Source organism: Atheta coriaria, unplaced genomic scaffold (genome assembly GCF_025399875.1).
Source record: "Atheta coriaria isolate IRGN ID8LTWV9N9 unplaced genomic scaffold, Caltech_Dcor_3.1 hic_scaffold_4_pilon, whole genome shotgun sequence".
Taxonomy (NCBI): domain Eukaryota; kingdom Metazoa; phylum Arthropoda; class Insecta; order Coleoptera; family Staphylinidae; genus Dalotia; species Dalotia coriaria.
In genome coordinates, this window is record NW_027045446.1 from 6,307,740 (window position 1) to 6,329,199 (window position 21,460).

The following is a 21,460-nucleotide window of genomic DNA, read 5'->3' on the forward strand; positions in this document are numbered from 1 at the left end:
TTGCCACATGAATATTATACATTTATTGTTCAACAGATTATAACATCCAACATACAATATTTTTTGTTGAGTTGAATTACATATACGAGTGCAATTTTATACTTCTTTTTCTTCTCCTTTTCATTTAGATATAGCTGAATAATTTACAAATACCAAAAATAGTTTCAATCTTATATAAAAGTAAGTACTTTGTTATTTGACTATAATATAATTAAATTTTTGTATTTATCTTCTCTTTTTACATGCAATTTCATTTCTCTTGTAATAAATTTATACTTTGGTTCCATCTTGTACTGTTATACTCATAAATAGACCATTTCTGCCTTTTTATATCATATTCTTAAATCACATCAGATCACATTCGTTTTTCCAGTAGATTGTTATAAAAATATTCACTTGCAAACATTTCATCTATTATGCATCTCAAAACCAGTATCACGGTATTTTATCTAAGGAATCATAATAAAATATATCGCATCATCATAAATGCATATCAATTGAAATTTCACATATAAATTTGTTATATTTAAAGTGTTATGAATGATGGTGAAACCGGCTGTACCTAGAGCTTAATCTCCATTTATTAGAACAATAATAGTTTCTCGAATGAATATTATATTTACCTAACTATAAATACGTATTCTTGGTAAATGAGTACGTTTCTCAAAATTCCAGATAGGTATATTACTTCTACATCTGTTAGTTAGTTGTTTAACTTTAATTTTATTATGACATCTATTTGAATTCTGTGTTAAATATATTACCAACTATATTATCAACTTTTTGACTCAACATCTTATATTGTCTACGTTTCTCTCGTGTAGTACCTATATCTTCATAGATGGGTTAAAATGTCGGCCAAATCAAATTTCTAGTTTTGCGGCGTCCGCGTGTGAAAGTGGGTGTCCGCGTGATTTCGACAAATGGAAAAAGATCGATCGATGATTTGAGTCTTGTTTTTAAAGGGGAAATTGCGATTGACGGTGCGCAACATAGCTGAGACGGTAGGCATGTCAAAAGACCGCTTGGGTCATATCCTGCATGAAAGAATCGCTGGGTCAAGTGTATCAAACTAAAAGGAGACTATGTGGAGAGATAAATTGCTCATTGTCCAAAATTTTCGTTTTTCATTCCCAAATTCACGTTTATATATATAATTTGATTATATGTTTGTTCTACTTCCGTCTTTAACACGCTAGTTTTCGCACGGTTGTTAGAGATATGAAATAGTACTTTACACACGAACGACCTAGGTCGTGTATAAAGTAGTATTGGGCGGAGTTGGCGCCTGCACATTTGCTTACATTGCGCCGCTGCTGCTCTGGTAGCGATCTAAGTCTTAAAAATCGTTTCAAAAATGTAAAAAATAATTGTCCCAAGCCCTATTTAGCAATTTAGTTAACTGTGTAACAAATGAGTTTTAGTTTTCACATATTGTGACTTTTTATGCACACCTTTGAACCAAAAATAGAAAATATTCAAATTCAACAGAGATGGGAAGCAGCCGAGCGTGGAAAACAGGAAACTTAGTTTTGTGCATTATAATATTTGTCGTTAAAATAAAAATAATAATACGAATAAGAAAGTATTAAAATAAAAATGAATGCAATCGGAAATATGTAGCGGGCAATAGTGTCAATTTCCTTCATCCGACGAATAAGGGCTTCCCTGTTTCTCTGTAAAATACATACTCATTACCCTTTACAATGTTTCAGAAAAATAATTAAATTGATTTTTTAAAACAGAAAGTGTTTTTGTTATTAAAGAGTAAAACAAAATCCTTCGTCAGTTTCCAAAAGTTCGACTTTGTTGCCACCCACAATTAAAGAATGTGGACGATGCAAAATGCATTATCAATATTATCGAATTTTAAACAATAAACAAATAGTGTGGCCAATCTAGTTTCAATTGAACTTACTAGTGCTATTGGGCTAAAGTAGATTAAATTGTAAACAGAAATTACCTGTTGATCAATATGGTCGGCATTACGTGATGTTTCCCTCTGGGCCAGGGAGTTGATGAAGGACTCCAACAGAGCCAAAAAGGTGAAAATCATGCAGGTGTAATTCCAGATGTTTATAACAGTTAGATTCGTCGGTAATCTTAAACGACTGAGAATGAGTTGTCCAAAAGTAAATAACACTGATATTATTCCTAAAACATAATAATGCATATTCTAGGATTATGGATAAATAAAATCAATACCCATAGACAATCTAGGAAATGACGGATTCCAATCAAGCCATAGAGATCTGAACGACGTGGTCACTAGAATGCTGCTTGGAATAAACAGGACGAGGTAGTACCAAGTGCGATCTCGTGTAAACTGTAAGATTACTTTGAGGCGGCTGTTATCATCTGAAAACAAAGACAATTCTCTCATGTCTTTTCTGTTTTTCTGTGATTCACAAAAAGTGACTAAACGGGGGGTGGCGATATGGAGTATTTAAAACAGCCAAGCATGCCACAAGCATATTTTCACTTCTCCCTTGAAAATAATTTCAAGGCTGTATTCAGTGTTGTTGACGCAGCGCAACATTTTTCGGCCAGCGATCCGACATTTATAGCTTTACATTTTCAAGACATGTGCAAGCGAATTTCGATGATTCAAAGGGCTTGAGTTTAAATATTATATCTTCTACGTAGGGGAGACCGGGGTTGGTTGTGACAGGGGTACGTTGTTACAGCGGCTACTGTAGCCAAACCGATAATGTTATAGTGACGTTACAAAGAAATAAAGGGTGGTGCCACTATCGGCCAGCATACCGTGTGAGCCAGTGGCGCTGGTATTCTTGTAAGAGAAACCCGGGTAAGCAGCCGCCAAAAACGCAGGTTTGTTACTTTTTTATTTTTTAGTTATTTTGGTCTGCAACTTGTTATTGAGAAAAACAGATATATATATATATATATATATATATTGTGGGATATATTCTAAAACTCTTTCTGTTAGCAATGCGTTTAATTTTTTTAGCTTAAAAAATAGTTGAATTTCACTGTTTGATTTAAAGAGGTTAATTTTGGTGTTGGGGCTAAAAGTGACATTTTCTCGGGGCAGGTTGTGACAAATCACAAATATATAGAGAGCTATAAGTTTATAATTTTTTTTTTGAAAAGCAGAGAAACTAAAAAAATTGTATGTCTAAGGTTTAATTTAAAGAAAACTATACTTTTATTTAATTTCTATTTTCTATTAATAAGACAGCAATACCTAAAAAAACATACTTATGAGTTTTGTTTAAAATAAACTAATAATTCTATTTAAAATTAAAAAGTACTTTATTATATTATTTTGACGATTAAACTTTTTTTATGATCCATTATAAACAATATTATTTAATTTTTGTTGAAGTTAAAACTAACTATTGTTAATAAAAAGTCTGAGATTAAATTATTCTTTTTTGTAACAATTTACCCCATATAGTGTAACAACCAGCCCCTAGTGTGGGGTAAGAAGTGACATGACACTTTTTCTAGAATTCATCAATTTATTTAATTAATTGTGGGCGGTTTAATTAAATTATTATCAAATTTGAATTATGAGTAATTACTGAATAAAACAAGCCAATATTCATTTGAAACAACCATATAAACCAAGAGTTAAATCACTTTTAAAAAAAAATGTTACAACCAACCCCGGTCTCCCCTACGTGAGTCCACGTTGTTAAACCGTTAATTTCAAGCCACTTAAATTAAATATGCCTATTTATGGCTCCGCGGTCAGTAACAAAAAAAAAATGAAATGCACTTATTAAAATTGTAACCAATAAGTAAATTGTAAAATAAGTGAATTGTTTTAGGCTAAAGTCTAATATCACATATTTATTAAGTGCGCTAATATTTAAGAAAAAAATATTAAAATATCAAAACATTATTTAAAAATGCAGTTATTTCTTAAACAAACAACAAACCTTGAAACAGTAATTGATTTTGACCATCTAGTTCTCTGACCTACCTTTCTTTATTGAATCAGTCACTGCTTGCTTCTGTACTAAATTAGAATTGTGCTGTGTTGTAGATGATGATGACCAGTAGATATTAGCAATCGGATTCCAAACGAACTCAACGAGTTTCCGTTTATTCGCAGCTAAATCACATTTTTTTGTAATGAAGAGTATCGCGATATAAAATAACATTTTGTATTACTCACCTGATTCCATCTCAAATGCGCAGATTTGGGTGTCGAATGGGATTGTAGCCATGCTGCCTTGGCAAGAAAGTATGATATCATATCTAAAATAACATCAAAAGAACTTCAAATAAAATTAAGTTCACATTGATTTACTAATACAAATAATGTATGCACAATATGATAAGCATACATACACGTATTCACATAATACAAGTGTTTCAGTTTGATAAATTCGAGGAACGTTACCGTGTAAGATAATCAATGGTGCCATTTGGAAAAATCTTTAATAAAGAGGGGCCCACATTCGTAATGTTACCCTTCATGGTGATATGCGTGTTTGGCAACCAAATGTTATCATTAAAGAAAATATGGTTAAGATAATCGCCTTTGCATTTCGGGTCATGTCGCAATCGCGGATCGAACCATTGTTGATGTAGCTGAAATTCCGCGTCATATTTCTAGAAACAATGCATTAAACTCATTTGAATTGCCGAGTTCATAAAGAAAATTGTTTATAGATGACATACGAAAATGCTCAATACAAATAAAAATATCACTTACCAAGCTGAATTCGCTTTGACGAGCCAACTTTTGTAAGATAACACTGCTATAGATTTTGACTGGACCTACGACAAGTATAAAATATTTTGTTTGCAAACATATTTTACCAAACGAGTATGTGTATATATTTTAAACTTATATTAATTTAAAATTTTTGATTAATAAGTTACATTTTTTGGGCATACATCTTTGGCATCGTCAGTAACAAATTTCGAAATTTGATACTTTGAGTAATTGAGTGAAATGTTTTAGGTTCTTCAGTGTTTGTAGTCGAATAACCTCTCGTAAAACTATTGTTTTTCGTGTATTTAGTGTTACCGAATGTGTTTTAGAATGTGAGTTACAGAAGATGTCCTTGTGGCGAAACATGTTTAGCTCAGAAAAATCTTGGAACCAATCACGTTAAATTTTATAATAAAATATATGCATATATACTAAATAAACATGGATCACGTATTCAGTAATGAAGAAAATAAAATGTGTAGTTTGTTAGGTGGTTTGTACATGGTGTCGCAAATTGATTGTAGGTATAAATGAAACATGACATGAATTTCAATATTTTGGTTGGAGTTATGCCTGTGTCCTCGCCTTGAGGACACCTTCAGTAACTGAATTTGTGTTCAAAATTTTCTATGAAACTGGGCGTTTAGTGTGTCTTAGGTGTATGTTCTCAGTTGCAGGGCAGTATACTTATATAATATATAGTTAGAAAACTACAGATCAAGAGTTCCAAGAGTCTCGTTTACCAAGTTTCTATGAGCAATTCGTAAAAAGAGTCCAACACAGGGAGCTCAAACTTTGTTTAGAGTTTGTGCAGTTTGCTTATCACTTAGCTATTAATGTGTATATTTGATATTAACATAGTTTCTCTTTGATAACAAACAATCATATTAATACAATTGTACCAATTTAAAATTTACAAATTTTGTTTAAATGCGACATAAATCAATTGTAAAATGAAACGTATTGCAATTTTCAAAAGCATTACTTAAATAAATTGCATTATGAAATACTGATACTGATATTATTCAGATAGCACATTCTCCTATTTGCGCACTTACAAAGAGTATAATACTATCGCTCCAGTCATTCCATTCGCTCCATCATTGCTTGTTTCAGCTTTTTACACCGAGCACTGGCGTTGAATTTAAAAGTTTGTTCAACAACCAAAAAAAAAAAACATCTTAAAACAGAACTCATGGGAAAAACTACGTTAATCATTGGTGAAAAGGAAAGCTGAATTGCTAATTAAATAAAAACTAAGTACAGTGGGAGCATATTTGCAACAAGGTGCATATTTTTCAGCGCTCAATTTGCAATTTATATCAAATATTAGTTTTCTAAACAATGTTGCCGAAACAATAAAGATCCTGTAAACTATCGCCGAAACAAAATGTTTTTATTGCCAAATTATATTTAAAACTATTTTAGTGGAATTTATTTTTAACCCTTTAATTTTAGTTTAGTTTAGTTTACTTACCAAGCAACTAATTTATTTTCTGAAGAATAACAAATCTGAAGAATTAACATCGTTGTGGCAAACCACAGGGTATAACCCATAATAGACTTTTGAAAAAAATAAAGTTGATTATTATTAACAATCTTATAATTCTCGAAAATAGGAACGATATCTACTATATATATCTTAACATATATAATTCTCGTGTCACAATGTTTGTCCTCAATGGACTCCTAAACCACTTAACCGATTATAATAAATATAATCATGTGCAGTTCGATCCAACTTGAAAGATAGGATAGTATAACGTTTGTCGGATTTGCCCCGAACAACTCGGTAGAAAACGCCATTTGTTTCTGTTAAAAAAAAAACTCAGCTTTTCCCCATTTTCCCGGCAATTATTCAAAATTTTCTCACCGTAAAAACCTCCCTTTGACTTTAACGAACATTAAAAAAACAAAGATTTGGCCAAATTGGTTAAGGCGTTGTTGAGTAAAGCGGTTAACAACACAATTTGCGATTCATTTTTATATTATAGATTACTAATTCATCTATATTCTATCTTCTTCTTCTTCTTCTCTTATGTAGGCAATAGCCTGTTTTTCTTCATTGTATTACATCTGACCATCTTTTCCTAGGTCTTCCCAGCGACCTGCGCCCTTGTGGCGATTTGTCGCGTGCTACTCTGACTATTCTTGTGGTCTCCATCCTACTGATGTGATTGTTCCATTCTGACCTTCTGTGTTGTATCCACTCATTGATTTCCTTTACTTCGCACCTCTCTCTAATCTGCTTACTTGGTATTCTGTCCCTGAGAGTTGTACCTTCTATTGTTCTTAGCGGGCGCATTTCCGATGTCTCCATCAAGCTCTTGATTTTTGAGGTGTCTGCTCGTGTATCCGAGGTGTATGTCATTATTGGCCTTATCACTGCTTTATATATTCTTCCGCGAACTTGTTTGGATAGCGCCGTTCCGTAGGTATGGGTCCTTTCAGGCATCCAGCAATTTTGTTTGCTTTATTGTTTGTTGAGTACTTGCATACAGTCACTATAGTTAGTGGTGGGGATTTCGCCATGTAGTCTGCATACCTGTTCTAAGTGATTTTGCTTTCCACTTCTAGTTTCTGTACCTTTTGTTGGTTTCGCAGTGTACAAGGCTATTAGTTTGTATAAAGCATATTTTCGCGCAATGTTCCTAGCAGTTGTTTCAAAAATGTGTAGTATTTCCTTTGCAGGTCGCCTTGCTGTGCGCGATAAGTAAGGCAGCACGTTCGCAAAAGGCGATGCTTAGCTGATGCTGGTGTATTTATGGCATTGGCATTAAATATAATACGCTGAAGTGATGATTTATGCTTTTGTTGCTTTTGTTGATGCTTTTTGAGTGGGCTGGTTGCGGATGGTTTTATTAAATTTTCGGTTCTTAAATCTTGTGAGAATAGCTTTTGGCCAATTTCTTCTATCAATGCAGTTCCCATATTTGCTAAAGCTCGTTAGGTATTTGGTCTCTCCCTGCTGATTTGCGGTTTTTTAGGTTTCGTAGGGCGTTGGTAACATCGTCCTGGTCAATGTTCGTAACTTCTGCTGACCTTATGTGTATCTGGGATATTGTGGTGTTATCGCTGGCACTTCTGCTATTCGAGGAATATAGTGTGCTTAGATATTTTACCCAATGTCATCGCCAATCGCTTTTCTGCTTTGATAATTTCGTTTAGCCCCATCCCACGCCTAATAAATTTCCAGATATCCTTTTGCAAACCGTAAAAATTGCTCATTTGTTTTGAGTATGTTTCCGCAATTGTCCTTATGCCACCTAACCACCCTTCGCCCTGTTGTATTCTGTTCTTTATTTCCTGGCTCTGTTCTACCGCTTGTTGTTATTGTTAATTCCTGTAAGTATGTATACCCTTGACAGATTTCAATCACGTTTCCGTCTTCCAGCTGCAAATGTGTTTCATCTTGGTTTCCTACACAGAGATATTTAGTTTTTGGTCTGGTTTACTGTTAAGCCCCATTTCTCGTAGGCCTTTAGCAGTTTCTCGTCATGAATTTGTGATCTTCTTCCCTTTTTCTATATGAGTACCACCTGATCATCAGCGAAGTGTACTTAGACCTGTCCCCACTTAGTTCTTAATACGCCCATCCTATGGCACTGATTTCTCCAGTTTTTGAGTGCTCTGTTTATGTATATATTAAATAGGGTGGGTGGATAGGCAGCATCCTCATGCCTTTGACACCTGGAAGTGGGTAGATATCTGTTTCCAAGTTTTAATTTTGATAAGTCCGTCGCAGTTGTTGAATTGCTCTGATGATGGTGGTATTAATCTGTGCCCCATTAAGTACTCCTATAGTTTTGCATGGTATTGTGTCAGTTTTGTTAGATCTACGCCGATGCGACTCTCTGTTGGTATTGCCCGTTTTTCGTGTATTATAAAAGGAATACGTGATCAATACATACACCTTCCATTCCGGAAGCTCAAGGTTTTTCTGCTCTTCTATCTCGTTTGGTCTATATTCCTTCTCTCTACCAGTTGTTTAAGCATCTTTCCTGTATATCCTGCTCAATGTGTCTGTGACTGACATACATCTATAATTTGGAGATTCCCGCTACCTTTCTTATATAAATTGAGTTATCCATGCCTCCTTCCATTTATCTGGGATCCTTTCTCCGTTTGTACCTAGTGAGTAGTTCAGTAATCGCGGTTATAAGTTTGTCCGTTCCATGTTTAAAAAGTTCGGGCCATCTCCCGGCCAATGCCTTCCCGATTTTAACGTTTTAATGTGCTTCCCCACCATGCCTTTTTTAATCTTTATTTGTGGTCCAGTTATATATATTTGTGGGTTCTGTGTGTTTGTGTATTGTTGTCGATTTTCTGTAAGTTCCCTTGAATAGTGTTCTATCCATTTCTTCATTTCAATGGGATTTATACCTGCCTTATTTGTGTTGTTTTTGCGAAGTGACTTAATGAGGTTCCAAGCTGCTCTTGATCTTGATCCGCCAATGTAGGTGTTTACTTCATTACATCTCCTTTCCCAAGTATCATTTTTGTTCTCTATTATGCATCTTTTGTATTTGGCCAGTTCTTGTTTATATTTGATCATATCTGCAGGGTCTTTGGTGGTTAGCCATCGATTATATGCTTCTTGTTTGTTGTTCTTCATGATTTCCATCTCTTCATTCCATGTTATATTGTCATTTCGTTTCTTTGTCTCCCTTTTTATACCAAGGGCTTCATATGCTGCTGCATGGAGTGATTCTGTAATATTTTTATATAAGGCATCAGTTGTTGTTGTTGGTGTTAGTGTGTTTAGTTTTTGGTCTAATCTTGATTTAAAAAGGATACTTATACTTGGATCTGCTAAGCTCTCAGTTTTGTATTGACGTATAGTTGTTTTCATTTCCATTGCTTTGGTTTGCTTGTCTTTGGGGGGCCTTTCTTATATTTATTAGACGTAATTATGCTCTAATAATTTCCGATGGCACTTAGATCTGGAGTGTATTTATTTTACAAAATTCAATTTGATTTTTAATTATCTATCCAACTATAAGTTTAATTACTATTGCTACAAGTGCGTTGATATGAGAAACTAAACTAAGAAGTAAAAAATAATTTTAAAACATAGAAACAGTCGCCTAATTTGGAGCATTTTTATATTTTTTGATTTATGAACAGCAAATAAAAAATAAGTAGCGGAAAAACAACTCACAAGGCGTACCTACCAACAAAACGAGAATTTTTATTTAAGTAAAAATTATATTTATATTCTTCATATTTTAATTTAAAAAAATTATGTAACTGGTCCACATTTAGAAACCGGTTTCCTAATATTGAACCGCGCTTTTTTAACGGCAATCACATTTATATACAAGCATATTTTGTATGAACCCAAGTGCGGATTTTATATACTGGATCATTTCGAAAAATTGTGCTCGTCAACAAGCTTTTCTAAGAGATGATAGAAATGATAAACGTTCTCCCTGTTAAAATCCCTGTCCAATTTAGATGCTTGTTTTCGGTCCAACTTGCGCTACTTGAAGAATTTATATTTAATGATCAACGACAATCTTAATACGCTTTCAGATGATATAATAATACTCGTTAAAGCTTACGTTTAGACGGCTTAATAGACGGCTTTAATGATACACAAAATTGTTGTCACGACGCAAACACAACGCAAGTTTTAACTCAAATGGCCTGTCTATTTTTGTACAAAATATTGTGGTGGTTCAATTTAAGCGTTGGCTACCTACCCTTATATAGAGAAAAGCGTGGAGTGCTTATTGAACTAATTGTACGGGTGCAATATATTTTCGAAAACTGTTAATATTGTGCTCCCCGCCCTTTTCTTTATATAGTAGGTGACTGCACCAGTAACAAACCAATTAAGCGACATTTTGAAAGTAATTTTGATATTGTGACTCAATTATTACAACAATCATTGCAAAAAAAGAATTACATACTCTTTGTTTACCATTGAATCATATAGCTTATTCCAATTTTCTTAATAGCTGTTAGGTTTCTTGTTATTTAACAATAAATGTGGAAAATCGCAATGCTCCAAAGGTTGACCAGACTATACCAGTAGTAGACCAGACGTTGAGCCAATAGCGAACCACTTTTTTTATGTAATAATCATCACAACTTTTCATCAGTCTACAAGTTTCAAATAATACTTAAATGCTACAAGGCTCATAATGTTGTTAACTAATTTAAGAACTAGATAATTAACCAAAATTCGTATCACTTACACAAGTGTCATAATTATAACACAATATTCATGAATTAACATGAATCAAAGAATATAAAATAAATCAAAATAAAAAGAAAACAATGAAAGTACTTCTGAAAAAATGATTATTTATTATTATATTAACTTTATTTTATTTGTGACCGTAGTGTGGCGTATGTTGTATTTTCGACATATTTCTTAAATTTTTGCACCTTTACTTATTTCGTCAATTGCTTTTAACACATCTTTCTCCTTATGGTTAAAAATAAAAAAAAAACGTTCTTTTCGGCAGCTAGCTTCCCCTATATTTTCCATGGATCATTTTGTTTTTTTATGCTTTAAAATTATTTTTTACCTTTTATTTCAATTTCTCACAAAAGCGTGTTTTCTAGTATTTTTTAACTGGGTTTTGTTTTCTATATTTTAGTTCGGTTTATCACCAATTGATAAATTTGATTTCTCACTTCGATAAGCTGCACCAAATCCGAAAGAACACGCAAGCGCATATAGGAAACTAGCTTTTACTGTCATCGGCTCCTGAAAAATCTGCTTTTGAGTAAAATTTGTCGATGTAAAGTGGCTCCATATCGCGTATAAAGAAGTCGGTTACAAACAAGCAAGCAAGCAAACATACATGTGAAGCAAATATAAATCGTGTAAAAATTAAAAATGGTTGTTTGTAAAGTAAGTTTACGATCGAGATGTTTACGTGATAACGTCTTATTGGTGATATAAGTTTTGTTTGTTGCAATTGTTGTAACACTTCACTTGCACTTCACATTTTGTTTTACTGTTAAACATTCAACGAAAAACTAACCGCAATGAGAAATCTCCATCTGCTTGTATGCCGCCAGGGTGAGAGAGACGGTGATCGGTCAACTCACCGGAATGCTATGCCTGCTCCGTTTCTCATGGGATTCCGCGTCACAAGTTTCACGGAATGACTGCAGCGCTCGAGATGAGACGGGAGATCGGTTCGTCTCTCCCTCGTTATAACAGAGGGGGTATACCTGCGCATTCTGTCCTCGCTGCTCGCAGGACACAGTTTCTGAACAGGTCACCTGTAAACGATTTTAAAGACGTTATCACGTCAAAACAACTTTTTCAGGAAGTTGGTTTCCACTGTATTACCGGACAGCTACGTCAAATATCAAATCTGTACAATATATTCTAGTGGTCCCCATGGTCCCGAATGGTTATAGGCTACTTTTTTATTTAATAAAAAATTATGTTTTAAATAAAATAAAGAAATTGTTTAGCTAATAATAACCTCTGCATCTGGGCTTCTCGTCTCGGAAAAGCGAGACGATACCGAGACGAGACGTGTTTTATCAATTTCGAGCGATAGCGAGACCACAGTCCGAGTCTCGTTTTGGTCTCGTTATTGGTCTCGTTAAATTTTTTTTATGAAGTTGATATTAGTAAAATGAGAAAATGGCCAATATATGAAATCCAATATAAGGTGAGGTGAGGTGAGGGGAGGTATGGTAAGGTAATCTCTTGGCAGGATCCCGCACATCTAAAACACAACCGTAACATTCTGTATAAACCTTAAAAAAAGACACTACGAGTCCGACGGCTGTGGTTGCGTCGTTTTTTCTCCATTGTTTCAATGTATAACAATTACAAACATTACAAAAATACAAATTTCTGAGACTATATAATCTGCCGGATTCTTTCCGCGGTAAACAAAATGGCGGCAACACTTTTATCACTCTTGGGGCTGGTAACACCTCCGGATACTTGCCAAATCACGCAAAACAATCTATTCTATTCTACTTGTAGTGATTATTTGAGTGATATTAAGAAGCTATTATTTTATTATTGTTGTTGGTGGGACTGCCGGTTGTGTACTCGCGAATCGTCTAACGGAAGACCCGAACATTCAAGTCTTACTTCTGGAAAATGGAGATTGCCCTATATATATAGATGAAACAGGAGTTTGTTTCATATATGTAAGATTGCGTATATGACCATGCACCAATAACATGCAGAACACCCTGTGGACATGGAGTCACATCACCGATGGGGGGTTTTTCTGTTTATGTCAGCGACTTGAGTCGCTGGGCATGCGTCTCCTAAGAAATAACACAGACTCGTGCTCCGGCATTCGTTGTAAACTGTTCACAATTAGGATCCGATCGCTCTGTATTATTGAATAAAACTAGTAAAACCGAAACAACATTTCTAACATATATTTAATTGATAATTGATGTTAGAATGTAAAAAACATTTCAGATCCCATTGAATTTTACATTTTTACAAGAAACCGCTGTAGACTGGGCTTTCAAAGCTGAACAACCTTGATATTTTAAAGGGGGAGCCTACCAAGAGAACCGACTACTGGGCGCAACTTATGCAGGACCCTGGTGCTGCGATAGTATGCAATTTTACTTTGACAGACCCCATGAGAATGTTAAGATTACCCATTATACAAGTTATGTCACCGCAAGGACTTATTGATGTTGAGCGGTATAGGTCCCCGGGAGCATTTGGAAGAACTTGGTATTCCTGTGTATGCTGACTTACCAGTTGGGCAATATTTAGAGGATCATTTAATTGTGCCAGTTTTTGCTACTATTCTTGATGTCCCTATGCCTCCGTATAATTTCATGAGGGATGCGTTTTGTACAATTGGTACCCTTTTGAACAACATTGGATTAGCGAATTATTCGTGTTTTTTTTTACACTAAAGGAGAAACTGATAAGTCTGATATTGAATTTATTCATTTTGAGTTTCTTACTCAAGATCCGACTTTCCTGGAGGCTTTCTTTGAGAAATTTAGAATTATTGAAGATATTTATTTATAATTTTTCGTGAATATTGGATTTACAATTTGTATTTAGAGTTGACATGTTTCGCCCAGAGGGCATCTTCATAAAGTTTATGAAGATAAATATAAATATTTCAAATATAAAAATGGATTACGTATTCGCCAAAGAAAATAATAATATTATTGAAGAGTTTGCTAGTCAACTTCGTGACGCTAATCTGTTGCATAGTCTTCTATTGTTTTTGCCTACATTGTTACACCCTGTATCACGTAGAGAAATGTTTCTTCAAGATTTAGACCTAAAAAGGCGGCCGAGATTATTCCCGCATCATTTTGAGGAAGGTGACGATGCCCAGGTGGTTATTGATTCGATCAATCAGATCGTTAAACCTTTATTATGTACAACTCCGTTTATTGCAAGTGATTTGTTTCGATTCGATATTTCTGAATGTGATGAGATCGAATGCGAGTCCGATGAGTATTCGAGGGGTTAATGTACGTCATGTACGTATATGGCAAGGACTATTTATTTTGAGGGTTGCTGATTCCAGTACTATTCCGACTTTGGTCAGTGGGCATAATAATTTGCCTACTTGTGCATTGGCTGAGAATGCAGCTGATATAATTAAGGAAGATAATGATATTTAATTAATTTTTTTAAATGTTTTAAACTATAAGAAATCTATCTTTCGAATTAATTTATCATTCCCGTAGTTCAAATATTTTTGAGGATAAAGTACATCCTAGCGGCATCTAGGTTTAAAGTATTGCATTTTTATGTAAACATTCAATTTAATCATTTGTATTATAATGTATGACTTAATCTATATATATAAAATTTGCGTGTCACAGTGTTTGTTTCCATACTCCTCCGAAACGGCTTTACCGATTTTTACCAAATTTTGTATGCGTATTCAGTAGGTCTGAGAATCGGCTAACATCTATTTTTCATACCCCTAAGTGATAAGGGTTGTTCACCCTTAACTTTTTTTAAATTTTTGGACAAATTCTTTTGTTTACATTTTTTTATTATATGGCATTAAAAAATACATACATCCCTAAATTTTTATTTTTTTTATCACCAACCCCTATTTCTTTATAGCCATTTTAGTAATTTAATCATTTTTCATGCCGCTCGAAGAAAAATTTTATATGCGTATTCAATAGGTCTGAGAATCGGATATTATCTATTCTTCATATCTCTAAGTAATAAGGGTTGTTCACTCTTAAATATTTATTAAATTTTTGGTTTCAAAATTTTTGTTTTTATTTTTATGTGGCATGAAAAATACATACAACCTAAATTTTACTTTTATCACCAACCTATTTTTTAGTAAACATTTTATTAATTTAATGTTTTATATCGCTCGAAGGAAAATTTTACATATGTATTAGTCAGTAGGTCTGAGAATCAACTACTATCTATTCTTCATACCCCTAAGTGATAAGGGTTGATCACCCTTCTTTCTTTTTAATTTTGAACAAAAAATTTGGTTCTATTTTTTTATAATGTGGCATTAAAAAATACATACAACTCTAAATATTTACTTTTTTATCACCAACCCCTATATTTTTATAGCCATTTTGGTAATTTAATTTTTTTTCATCCCGCTCGAAGGAATGAGACTGAAGTCAGTCCTGTTTCACTCACAATAAAGACTTTCTTTCCTCCTTCACAGTTTTCAGCCATTATTATGGTATATGTGTATCAAGTGTGGTAGTAACGTTTACAATTATCATATTGCTATCTCAGTGTAACTCCCTATTTTTATAGTCGGTGCAGGTGCGAACAGGTGATGCTTTGGTGACAGGGCGCTTCCACGCCACCCTTTCAAGAACAAATTATATTGGTAGGGGCCCTCGTTACACCGGGTATGTCACATGCAATACTTGAAGTGATCATGAATAATTAATCACTTTTGCACAAAAACGAAGCGAAACAATCAAACAAAAAAATGAACCAGCAGAAACTGCGGAATTGTTTCGTTTGTCCCGGTGGACAAAGAAAACTCAGTAGAAAACACTTTGCATGACTCAATAGAAAACAATAAATCAAAAATAAGTCGTGAAGGCTGCGTTGTTTCGTTAATCGATTGAAACAAAACCTCAGCTTTTCCCCATTTCAGTAATTATTCAATTTTTGTGTGTAAAAACCACTCTTTGGCAGGAACATTTTAAGAAAAGAATTAGCCAGAATTGGTCACAGGCATTTGTTGGTAGGACATAGCATTTTGCATTCATTTCTAAATTTTGGAATGACAAAATTATTAATTTTAAGTGTTTGGCACGATTAGTTCGGTTGATCAAGTTTTACATACTTACGCACTTATAATATGTAAGTTACTTTTTGTCTACACTAGGAATTTTTCACCGAAACTAAAAATAATTTATATGGCAAAACTACGTTTGCCGGGTTAACTAGTAAATTTATATAAATGCATGTGACAAAGATAGATAGACAGCACGTTAAATTATTACAATCTTTATAATTGTTCTATAATCGTTAAATGAATCCAAATGCAATTAACAGAAAGAAGATTTAACAAATTAACCAAATTTATCAAAATTGAATTGAATATAGAAGAGCTTATTATTTTATGAAGCTAATAAAGCTAATTATACCCTACAGTCATATTCTGTAACATACTACTAGTAATTTTACTATTTCATGATAATTTATGTTTATATTTATAATACATTCTTGCAACCAATTCTTGGTAGGTCGGCAAGGTTCTACTATAAAAATCATTGTTTTCAAGAAATAGTATTGCACTCTTTAAAAATAAATTGATATTTGTTTTGTCAGCTGTTGTGCAGACCTTTAACTTACGTTAGTTTATGACCAAGTCAAATTATCGAGGTACATGTTTAGCCCAAGAACATTTTGACGTGATCGTTAGGTGCTGACCGAGGAGAGCGGAGTACTTCATCTGTATCATTGCTACTATTTCAGTAATTATAAATAAAAAAGGGAACAAAGGTTCCAAATGCAATCGGGAATAAAACGCGGGCAATTTTGTCCACAAATTGCGCTGCGTGAACCGAATTCGCCGGCATTCCATTTGGCATCTGAAATATACACATTATTTGAAATTTGATGTGTTTTGCTGTTTTCAATTATTATTAAAAATCTATTAGTAAACACATATTAGACGCAAGTTAGATCAGTAACCTATGGAGCTTACACTTACTATGAAACCGAAATCAGGATGTATGTGATTAGATAGACCTAAATCAATTTTATCTGAGATTTCTTCCAATTTCGTCATTGTGGAAGAACGATTGTAGCCGATTCAATTCAGTTTGAATCCGGCTTTCACGCACAAGGTAATTCACGGCCTTTCATCTTGAACGAGCAGATCGGATCGCCTACCGGAAATGTATTTCATGATGTTCATAGGCAAGATAAGTTGAGATGCTGTCTGAAACATAAGTATACCCTCACGGTGATAACAATTTAACGTTAAAAAGTAATTTATACGATAAAACTTAAACTTTATTACCCCATGAGATAATTGACAGTTCCATTCGGAGAAAATGGTCAATTCCAGGTTATCATGAGTGAGATGACTCTTCAGAATCATCGCTAACGAAATACGTGTTAAGCAAACCAGATGATTCCATAATGATAGATAGCATCCAAATAGTCGCCCTTCTCATCGATCAAACAGTTCCAACCGCGGATCGCGCCATCTTTGCCGCAGAATTAAATCTATCGGCACCAAAACCAAATGAAAATATTGGACCTCGCATTTGGAAACAATAATATAACTGTACTCGTGATGACACCAAAAGGGAAAATTAATTAACAATTATGTTATATGAAGTGGTTGATCTAACGAGTACAAATACTACGCGACCGTGTCTGCTGATATGTGACAACGTCAATAACGTAATTTCGACATTGACAGTGAGTGTTCCTAAACGAAAATATTAGTATAGTAAATATTTCACACTTAGTAAGCATTTACACTTTCCAACCTCAAAACTAAAGTCAGGCGCAGGTAAGAACTCATTGTACCTCTACCGTATTGAACTGACCCATTTAATCTGTCTGATTATTCCTACGATTTTATAAATCTAATTTTTAACTCACTTAATATTTTTACATACTCTGATATTTTGTTCATATGCATTTATTGACGTGGATAACGTCTTTAAAAAATCAGTTCTTTTACGGGTGACCGGTTCAGAAATCCGTACCGCGAGGCCTCGAGGCCGATCGCAGGCATACCCCCTCCTCGTTATAACCTTAGCTCCCCGCACACTACAAACTTCTTTATCGGCTGATATTTCGATCGGTTATTGTGAGCGCGTTACACTACGCCAACCAAACAGTTGGGTTTGTGGTGAGTGCGCATTCGACAACAGCCGGGCTGACTGCACCAATACCTGAGCGAACTAAATTGACTAAGTCGGCCGACTAAACAATCGGTAGGTAAGCGCTTGCGACGAGCCCATACTGATATCGCAGTCGGTCGATAGTTGGCCCTGGCTGGCCGATATTTTGTTTTGAACACACAGCCCATCAAACTTCGTTTCTATCGGCCGATACAAAATCGTTGTAGTATGCGGACTTGCATACATCTTCATACGGTAAGCCCGACCAAACCATATCGGCCGATAAAGTTTGTAGTGCGGGGAGCCTAACAGCAAAACAAAAATGTGGCGCAAGTAAGTGAAGTAAGCTACAACAATTGGTAACAAACAAAAACTTATATCACCAATAAGACGTTATCACGTAAAATATCTCCGATCAAAACCTACTTTGCTAAACAACCATTTTTTTAAATTTGATATCATAGGTACTCAATTCAATATGGTACTATAAAGGAACAAATATTAATACATAAAGTGATTGGTGAGCACGTGCGTAACTGAGACTATAAAAGCTACTCTAAACATACATATTCATATTAATATTATGCGCATTTGTATGTATTTGTTACTGATTATTGTACTTCGTGGTTTCTTAGCCCAAGTACCGATGAAAGAATATTTCCATCGATGACCAAATTCACCTACCATTGACGGGTATGGAGATACCGCTTGTCATATCGACTAAGTCGTAACAAGCTCCGGCCAATGGGTCGGACTTTTCTTCAGCTGAAAATAACACGTATGGAATATAAAAATTCATTATAAAATCCTACCATTGTTCCAGTATTGTAGGATTGAACGGCTAACATTCGAGAGCCTTCTACTGTCGATAATACCTAAGGGCATTAAATATACAGACGACAGACGCCCTTTTTAAACCAGGTCATCATTTAGAAGTTAGGACGTCGTAAGTGCTGGAGTTGTTCGAGAATTTAACTGACTTATTTTGTGTAATCTTAATATTTTGGGATTTTACTGTCATCTCACGTTTTATATCCATTAAATTATTATCACTTTAACTGCCAAAAAGTCCATATTATTATTTGTATCAACATACCTACAAAATCTGGGGCCTAAATCCTATATTGATCTACAACATCTGGAGGCTCAACCTATGGGCTGACTACAACATCTGGAGGCCAACCTAAGGACCTAAGGCAAAAATCCAGGCTCCTCAACCGGAAAGACCTTCTGCAGAACATACGGAGGTGGTGAGTGAACCTAGACGATAACGACGATTACCAGTGACGTAAGACGCAAAGAAGCTACAAAGTTGCGCAGCCGTGAGCAAAAAGTGAGGAAAAGATGGAGATCAACGTTTATTATCGGCCAATCCGCGTGCCGCGAACAGATTGTTCGGCGCACCCGCTAGTTCACTGAGATTGATGCATGAAGTGATATTTGATGTTGTTGGGTGCTGCGAATGAATCGTAAATTTGTAATGGCACTTTTCGGGTTCTGGTTTCACCAAAACCTGTGAAGAAAGTATGAATACTTCACATGAAGGAGAATTTACTGGTGAAATCTTCAGTGAAGAAGCAACAAACCGCGTGCAACATGTGCCAGACACTGACGATTGCAGTGGAACAAAGACGAGATGGACGTGAAGTGCTCAGAGACTTGAACAACTTGGAAGACGTACCCAGCTACCCGAAGATGACTCAAACGACGAGGGAAGACGACGACGACGACGATGAAGAAGAAGACGACGACGACGACGAGAAAGACGACGACGATGAAGATACCTGACGACGACGATCTTTACAACAATTAAGACGAAAAATGTTTTGTTCTTGTGATCGAGAATTGATAGCCGTGCCAAAATTAAAGACGACGATCAACCGCCAGCTGCGCCAAAGACGTGGTAAGAAGAGCAGCATCAAAGTCTGCGAGGAGAAGAAGAAATTGAGAAGACGATACGAGGGACGACGGGATGAATTCGAACCACGAGGATCCACATCGAATTCAAAGTTTACTCTTATCCTTTCGAGACGTTGAGGATATGGTTAGACCATTTCCACGGGCGAAGACGCGTAAGTGGTATTGAGGCATGAATCGAAGAGTACGTGAAGAAATTGCGGACATGTTAAACCCTCAATGTTTACAAAAGCTGATTTTTGCGAAAAAAATGCGTAAAAGGTCTAGCTAAGAAGTTTGTCCAGAGGAAATTGACCAAACAGTTATGGAATTTAAAAGACGCATTAAAAGATGAATTTATGACCAGTTATGGGAAAAGTAGATATTCACAAGAAGATGATGAGCCGCAAAATACTGAAAGAGTAACCAGTCCAAGAGTATTTGATTGTGATGAAAGAAATGGGGGTATGGTAGACCTTGATAAGCAGTCGGTTATGCAGTATGTGATTGAGGATTGCCAGACGGGCCGCTAAACCTTTACACTGCCAGGGCCGGCTGCGCAAGAAATTTAAGGAGTTCACAAAAGACTCAAAATATATGAGAAAACCATGCAATAAGACGGAAGATACAAACAGCCCTTAAAGACAGAAAACGGTGATGTACGACGATAAATACGGGGACGAAGATAAGACGACAAAGAAACGCATGCTACAACTGTGGAGAAGCTGGACACATTTCCAGCAAAGATGCAAGCAAGAACCAAAGTGCTTTATGTAATGTACCTAGTAATAAAGCGAAAAGATTGTCAAGTTGTGAGGGTCCAAACTGTTCTGGTGCGATGGTGAACAGTTCGTAAAAGACGCAAAGATTGAAGAAATTAAGGTAGCGTTGATTGACACAGGCGTCGGTAGTCGTAACATTATGACGTACAGAATTTACAAGCAGGTAGGTAGTCCGAAACTGAACGGGACTACAAAGATTTTAAAAGGTTTTGGAGGATGGATGACAAAACCAGATGGTCATATCACATTACCAATGACGATAGACGGAAAGACGTACGCTAGTAAATTCTACGTTGCAGACGAAAAGAACTTTGACGTTATATTAGGGCGAGAGTTTCTAAACGACGTGAACATGACGATTAAACGAGGAAAGATAACGTTTGACACGTTAGACGACGATGCATTGCCAATCATGTCGATCGAAGCAGAGGAGCAAGATGAGATATTGCCAATTGAGACAAAAGATGTGAAGAGGAAAGAAGTAGTACGAAAGATGAGTGAAGATTACCAGCTGATAGAGACAAAGAATGACAGAGAGCTGTTAGTTGTTCCCGAAGAAATGGAAACAGAAATAATTAAGAAGGTTCATGAAAGAGGACATTTTGGGGTAACTAAATGTAAAGAGATAATCGAGGAAGAATTTTTTATTAAACGCTTAGAGGAAAAGCTAGAAAGAGTAATAAATTGCTGCGATAAATGCATTTTATTAAACAGGAAGATGAGAAAGAAAGAAGGATGTTTAAACCAATTGTCGAAAGAAGATATTGTTGTCTTAGAAGCACTGCGTGAA

At 35.2% G+C, this 21,460-nt stretch overlaps 1 protein-coding gene across 1 annotated transcript; it reads right to left on the reverse strand.

Moving 5' to 3' along the window:
• LOC135790540 (glutamate-gated chloride channel alpha-like) lies at positions 1-4,739 on the reverse strand. The gene is made up of 7 exons (XM_065300777.1): positions 4,691-4,739; positions 4,376-4,587; positions 4,148-4,230; positions 3,953-4,084; positions 2,206-2,358; positions 1,964-2,154; positions 1-1,676 (listed from the first exon to the last, which is right to left on the reverse strand). Exons 2-7 carry the CDS (start codon positions 4,450-4,452, stop codon positions 1,527-1,529), a joined length of 786 nt encoding a protein of 261 aa, XP_065156849.1. The 5' UTR covers positions 4,453-4,587; positions 4,691-4,739; the 3' UTR covers positions 1-1,526.
• Between the last annotated feature and the right edge of the window lie 16,721 nt (positions 4,740-21,460).

Excerpts from the sequence above, each read along its gene's own strand:
- LOC135790540 (XM_065300777.1), bottom strand. The coding sequence starts at position 4,452 with ATGAAGGGTAACATTACGAATGTGGGCCCCTCTTTATTAAAGATTTTT. Across the intron at positions 4,231-4,375 it reads ACCATTGATTATCTTACACG|ATATGATATCATACTTTCTT; the intron begins GTAACGTTCCTC and ends ATGTTATTTTAG. Across the intron at positions 2,359-3,952 it reads GACTGATTCAATAAAGAAAG|ATGATAACAGCCGCCTCAAA; the intron begins GTAGGTCAGAGA and ends CTTTGTTTTCAG.